We start from the raw sequence: 7665 nt of genomic DNA, 5'->3' as shown, positions 1-7665 counted from the left end.
CAAAAAAAAAAAACACATCATTGTAAAATTAATACAGTCATCGCTCTGCTCAGAATCTAAAATACATCATTGTAAAATCAAATAAATACATAAAAAAGAATATTAGGTCTATAATATTATAGTGATGTAGAAATATGAACATTGTAATACCTCAAATTACTAAAAACTTTTTTTATTATGCCAATAATAAAATATTTATATTTTTAGTTATACAACTGTCACAAATTTCTTACAAAATTTAAGATATTCTAGGTTTCTAATTAAAAATATAATATTATTTGTTAAGTAGATTCTATAATAATTTTATTTGTTTGTGATAAAAAATATCTGAAATTTTACAAACAATATCTACCTATCTAAATATATTAATACTATATTATATTATAAAGATTTTATATTTAAATATTTTAGTTTCCAGAGTTTCTGATCATTTACGCTATGGAGTCGTTGATTCAAACAATTAATAAACTGCAAGATGTGTTTGCTGTAGTCAATGAAAATCCAATCGATTTACCTCAGATTGTCGTTGTTGGGTCCCAAAGCTCTGGTAAGAGTTCAGTTCTCGAGAGTTTGGTGGGTAAATCTTTTTTGCCACGAGGAACAGGCATTGTAACTCGCGCTCCTTTGATTCTACAAATGATAAAGTACACTAAAGAAGATATGGAATCCATGGTAAAAATAACAAATAATACAAATATTAAAGAATGGGCTTGTTTTTCGCATAAAGAAAACACTGTATTTCATGATTTTGATGATGTACGGAAAGAAATTGAGAAACAAACAGTCATTTTGGCTGGGGAAAATAAGGGAATTACCGACACGCCAATAGTGTTGAAAGTTTATACCTCCTTGTACACTCTAACGTTTGTTGATTTGCCTGGAATCACTAAATTACCCGTTGGTAATCAACCATCAAACATTGAAGAACAAATCCTACAACTGATATTAAAATATGTTCGACAGCCAAACGCTATAATCTTAGCCGTGGTCACTGCTAATACAGATCCTGCGACCTCAGAAAGTCTGAAAATAGCTAAACAATGGGATCCTGAAGGTGAAAGGACAATTGCTGTGGTTACCAAGTTGGATATCATTGATAAAGGTACCAAGAACGATAAAGTTGATCTTCTTTGTGGTAAAGTAATTCCAGTAAAACTTGGTATTATTGGTGTGGTTAATAGGTCTCAGAAAGATCTGAACGAGAATAAGACATTAGGGGAGACCCTAATAAATGAAACAGAGTTTTTTAAAACTAATTATCCAGATATTTGTAAAAAGCATGGAAACAAAGTATTGGCCGATACATTACAACATATATTAATTAAACATATTAAAATAACCATTCCAATCTTGCGCAAAAATTTACAAGATACCAAAAAAAGACTTGAAAGTGAATTAAAAACATTGGAAATAGCTGACTGCGAAAAAACATTTGTACTTCAATTATTAAATGACATTAACAAATCATACTGCGACACCGTAACCGGTGATAGAAAAGATACATCAGATCAAATGTTGATGGGTGGTGCAAAAATTGTAAATGTTATACAAGAAAACTTTTGTAAAAAATTCATGGCGGTGGATCCGTTGTATAATTTGAGTGATAAAAATATAGAAAATTATTTATTAAATAGTTCTGGTATTAAAAAAAGTTCAATAGTGAATCACAAGGCATTGGAAATTATGGTAAGCCAACAATTGGAAAATCTCATTGAGCCAGCATTATCATTTGTGGACGTTGTGCGTGACGAAATGTTCAACATTCTTGATTCAATTGACCAAAAATTGTTGGATGAACTTGAAAGATTTCCAAAACTAAAAAACGATGTAAATATGACTTTATTATATTTAAATAGGAAATATTTATATGAGTGAGGAATTATTTTAATATTTTTGTAGTTCTATTTATACCACAGCATTTGATAGATACCCGAATTAAAATAGCTTATACTAAATAAGTGATCACATTTATGAATTATTTATATTAATTAAAATATAGAAAATTATACGGACAATATTGAATTGTTGTTCCAATAATCTTTTTTAAATCATATTTTAAATAAATTATTCATAAAATATGTAAATACATTTTTTTTTATCAATACTAAGACGTGTAAGAGCGGACGTTAGAATGAATTGAGTGATAAAAAGGGTGTCAGCGAGGATTTACCCTTTAAGATATTTTATGAGATAATATATTTATCATAAATCTGTTGTTGTTTTTATAAGACTCACAGACAGGGACTACATATATTTTATTTTTTTGGTAAAAAAGTTAAAAAATGTAATTTTTATTTTTTATTTTTGAAACAATTAAATATAGCCATTTTATAAGGTTTAATTTTCAGAAAATTTTGAGGTTTCAACATTTTATTTTCATTAAACTTGTAATTTTTTTAATTTATAAGTTAACAACAAAAAACCAATTTTTATCTGGGCAGTGAGTCTTTACGTGACATCTTGTATAGGTTGATAGATTGGTAGATCCAAAGAGAAGTGCTTACATATCAATATAATAATATAGATTAAGTAAAATCTGGTATTAATTATTTTTCTAGACTAGGTTACCTCTTAATAATATTTTTATTTTTATGATAACTTTTATAGATAGCACTCAATAAATTTAATTTTATAACTGCATTCAATATTTCAAATCAATAAAAATAATACAAAATATATTTTATTTAGCTTGATTAAGATAGTTATTGTACATTTCATTTCAGGTAAGAAGCACTCTCGACGAATTATTGGAGATTAAATTAAAGAATATTAAAAAATCTATAAAGTCTTACATTAAAACACATCAGCAATTTATAAATACAACTAACCCCAATTACTTTTTAGAATTGATCAATTCATCAACCGAGTGCCATTCATCATTTATCCAAGATAAAGGACAATTTTATAGTAATATTTTTTCAAATAAATCAACTTCCAATGTCTATTCTCAATTCGAAAACATGGAGAAAGAAATTGTAAGTAACATGTACACAAATATATTATCTAGTATGGGTGGTTTAAATGATTATAAAAATGAAATTGATGTACAAGTAAAATTGCACAAACAATTTACACGTTGCTACTTCGAATACATCAGGAATACTTTAAGAGATTTTGTGCCAAACCGTATTAACCATAAATTAGTTAACTTTGTTCTGAAAAAATTAGATAAAAAATTAAAGGCAGATGTGTTCATGCCATTTATCAACAATCCGTCTTCTGGTAGAATGCTTGTTGAAAAAGAAGGTGTTGCAGAAGAAAGACAACGTAAAGAGCAATTGTTAAATGCTGTTAATAAAGCTTTTAAAAGTTTGAATGAAATTCATAGGCAATGAGTTTCATTTTTTCCAAATAGAATTTTTTTTTAATATTTCATAAGATAAGTAAAAAATGTGTTAAATGAAAGGTCTTCATTCATGTTATATTAAACTAATGGCTTAATATAAATATTATGTATTAATTATTAGGTTACTTGCCAAGTACTACAACCTTCTTAATAAAGGTATTATTAGGTACCTATACTTTTTTTTCAAATTGTATAATAAAAGTAAAATTATGCATACCAGTTGGGTTATAATATTTATGAGTTCAAAATGTTTTTATTTTATATTCTTCTAATTGATTTATTTTATATACTTAAGTGCATTAAAAGAAAAAATGTTATACTAAATTATGCATTCTCTTATCATTTATGATGTTAATTGTATTGTATTTATATTGCATTTTGGAAAATGAAAATAATATAATTGTATAATGTAGAATTGTATAATGTTTACATATGAAAAACAACTGAACACAATTCTAATAAAAATAAATATCATGTATTATTAATTATATTATTTTATTATTTTATTATTTTATTATTATATATTATGTTACCTTATTAGCTACCTATTGGTTATCTATTATATGAAGAAGAACTTCAGTATTAGGGCCAGTTTCACCATCTGCTTTAAACTTCGATTAAAGTTAACCGGCCGAATTTGCCCGGTTAAAATATCTGTTATCAGTCGATTAAGCGTAATCGAAGTTTAAAGTAGTTGGTGAAAGCGGCCCTTAGTAAAATACATTAATCAGATTCAAATTATTTATACGTAACTGACTACCTATGACCTATCAATGAATGTCATTTAAGTTGGAGATATTTTATACAATTCTTACTTTTTAGGTAGTATGTTAATACTATAATATTAATAATTTTAATTGTGAGCATCAAGACAGGTATTCTGGTGACCTAGCACCTATGTAATATTGTAATAAATATGAATTTTTTTTTTTAAATTGTAAAGTATACAAATACTTTCTAATAATTTTTCTTTAAATATAACATTGATGATATTACAACGTCTCACCCGACCTGTCTTAATGGGCAATGTTGAAACCTGATTAAGTACAAAATCTGAATAAAAGTCTTAATTTGTATACATATATGTTTAATAACTAATAATTTATAAGATTTATCATATTTTATCCAATGATATGAATGTATTCCCAATAAAACTGTAAAATCAATAATATTTAATATTAAGTGGGTTTTAATTTTAGGTAAAAATATTCAGTTTAAGTAATTGGATAAAAGTTATACATTTTTCAAAAAATTTAAATAAAAATATTGCTTATAATGCTGCAGGCATTTTAAAACTAAATTAATTTCAACATTCCCCACGTTTCCCTGCACCGGATACAAGGTCAAATGAATTATTGATATTATTTGATAGGTACTTATAATAAGGCTGTAAGTCATAGGTTTTTTGAGTCATGGACCCCTTTGAAAAATAAAGAATAAAATATAATCACGGACAAAAAAAAAATATATATTAATTTTATTTTTAATTTTGGATCTTTTCCGTTATATGTATAAAATTAAAATCGTTATTAAGAGTGGATATACGGCAGTTACCCTGTGACCAACTTTAGGTGGTGTTGCATAGCAAGTCGAGGGATATATTTGATTTTTTTTGTCTGAGTGCAACACAGTGAGCGAGTGGCAACGCGAGCATCACTGACGTCCACCCAAAAAAGGGGTGTCCCGTAAAGTAGGAAATGGTAAACGTATAACGAAAAGATCCTATTCATTTTTTAATGATAATATTAAGAGTTAATACAATAATACATTATTAAATCATTATGAAATACGAATAATCACTTTTTTTTCATAGTGCATAATTATTTATGTATACAAGTTTCAATGTAACATATTTTGCTGTTGTTTTGATTGCAATATTGACTTTAAATATGGGAAAATATTGGACAGAGCAACTCAAATGTCGTCCTTAACACGTTAACGGACAGTAACTACTATAGCTGCAGTCATATTAATTTAAGTCGTACCTAATATGAAAATAAAAAAACGTGCTTATATTTTACATATCAAAGGAAATCACATTGTGTTATTTACTTGTACAACTTAAAATATCGCATTCTGTAGGTACTAAAAAATATATACAACACTACCTGTATGTCCTGTACGGTTATAATACGTCTATACCTAATTAAACATTACATGTCTATTACCAAATGATATTTTAATGAGATTAATATAACAGAGATACCAAATGTAATATTATATAATATAAGTAAGTACCAAAATACCAATTAATATAATATTTAAAAATTATATTATTAATGCTCATCATTTAACAACTTACCTATCACCTATTTGTACTAACCTATGCCTGTATTGCTTATACTATAATGTTTTATTTATTTATTTCGTATGGCTGGTATACAAATCAACACAGTTAAGGCCACAATATATATCGAATATAAATCAAAACATGAGTATAAAATAAAAATAAAATAACTACAGTTAAAAATATAAATATAAAATGTAAATAGTTAAATAAATAAGTAATGATAGTAGGGGCTCATGGTCATTGTTTACAGATAAAATCCATAGTCATAAGGCAATGTCTAGTTCTCGAATCCATTCTAATGCTTCATTATTTGCCGCATGAATTCCCTCAATGCGGGGAGATGATGGTAGCCTGCACGTGGCCTCCCCTGCATATACTAGTATCCGTTAACGCTTACAAGCATAAACAATATACTAGTATAACTAATACCATCAACTAGGCGCTGATACCCAGCAATACAAATCAACACTAACAATGCCTAACAAAAATGGTCCTTTTAAGGACCACTTGACGCTAAATATTGGTACTTAGGATATGTCACCTCAATATTGAGGGTATCTCTAAAGCCAAATGCGAGATATTATCAAAAATTATGATCAACAATAAAGTGGATGTCATTGCCCTTCAGGAAACACACACAACTGACGAAACCGATTTGCAAAAACGAGGATACATAGCTGGATACAAATTAATTGGAGCCATCAATCATAAGCAATATGGTATAGCAACATATGTCAAAAATGATATTGATACAGCAAATGTAGTCTACAGAAGCCATTTGAATAACATATACTGTAATTACAGTCTCCGACACTCTCCGTGCACTTATATATCATCTAATATGTATAATATATTTACAGTAGTCAATAGGAATTTAACAAAATCCGGACTTGAATATATTGAGAATTGATATATTATTATAGTGTGCCTACGTGTTAATTGTACTATAAAAATATAAATAAATGTATATTATATTATATTTAAAATATTATTATAGCCTTCCGTTGAAAGCCATTTGTAATGATATCTACATAATTGCGCCAACACAGGTTCATGATTCAATATCATAATAATACTATTAAATATGTTATTACCAAAAACCACAATAAATACCTGTATCCGTGTACCCTGATATTATTCAAAATGTACAAAAATTATTAATAAGTAATAACCATATATATACATGTACAAATGTCACTAATCTTACAATAACATAATTTGATTATAGTATTATACCCATGTACCTACACAAAATAAACAACAACAATTTAATATGGAACAACAAGGTATCAAAGGTCAATACTATAAGTAGAACCCCCATTTTGATATTCAGATCAGTCTGTTCATAAATCATAATAACCAAAACTGCCTCATGCGGTATCACACGCATCGTCTTATTTCGCTACCAAAATTATAAAGCGATTATTAACTTAACGTAGGTACTCATTTCAAATTTTATAATATTATCTTGTTGTGAATTATTAAAATAACTTTCATTTCAAACCAAAAATTTTACTTACATCATTTCAAAAAAACTAACATCGTTAATACTCTCTTTTCAAATTCTATAATTGTTCAAGACAAGCAACATCAACCAGGTAAAAAGTTATAATAATGTATACTCACACAATTTCAATAATAAAATCATCATCAACGACAAGTTAATAAAGACACGCAGACTCAGGTGCATCATAAATCATTATACCCTTCGTTTATAAATCTACTAGCGTAATATTAAGCACTTCACGCGAATATCTGTCATTTACCTAATTAAATTTATCTATGCGTTTTTGGACACTGCACTTGGGGCTGCGTCTATATGAAAAAAGTGGTTCTTAGACCAAAAAGCCTGACAAAACAAAATGGATTTGGTTTGATCGATTTTAATTTTGAAAACCGATTACGATTGATCAATGATCAACAAGATTATTAGGTTTGAATAGAGGTGATTTTTTAATATACTGAATGTTGTTATTGTCACGATGAATAATATAAATCAAAAATATCATATTTTTATTCATCTGTCTAT

At 27.3% G+C, this 7665-nt stretch overlaps 1 protein-coding gene and 1 pseudogene across 1 annotated transcript in view; both read left to right on the top strand.

Annotated features, from left to right (window-relative positions):
- Nucleotides 1–3335, top strand: part of LOC100166374 — an 11114-nt pseudogene extending 7779 nt beyond the window's left edge.
- Nucleotides 3336–6228: 2893 nt separating this feature from the next.
- Nucleotides 6229–7665, top strand: part of LOC100569549 (COP9 signalosome complex subunit 1-like) — a 4686-nt gene continuing 3249 nt past the window's right edge. Inside the window, exon 1 of the mRNA XM_016806664.2 lies at nucleotides 6229–6430. Within this exon, the coding sequence (XP_016662153.1) occupies nucleotides 6229–6430 (202 nt within the window). The remainder of the gene's footprint in view (nucleotides 6431–7665) is intronic.

This window comes from Acyrthosiphon pisum, unplaced genomic scaffold (genome assembly GCF_005508785.2).
Source record: "Acyrthosiphon pisum isolate AL4f unplaced genomic scaffold, pea_aphid_22Mar2018_4r6ur Scaffold_20632;HRSCAF=21659, whole genome shotgun sequence".
Lineage (NCBI taxonomy): Eukaryota > Metazoa > Arthropoda > Insecta > Hemiptera > Aphididae > Acyrthosiphon > Acyrthosiphon pisum.
Note: the sequence above shows the minus strand (reverse complement) of the source record. Positions and strands in the feature narration are given on the sequence as shown.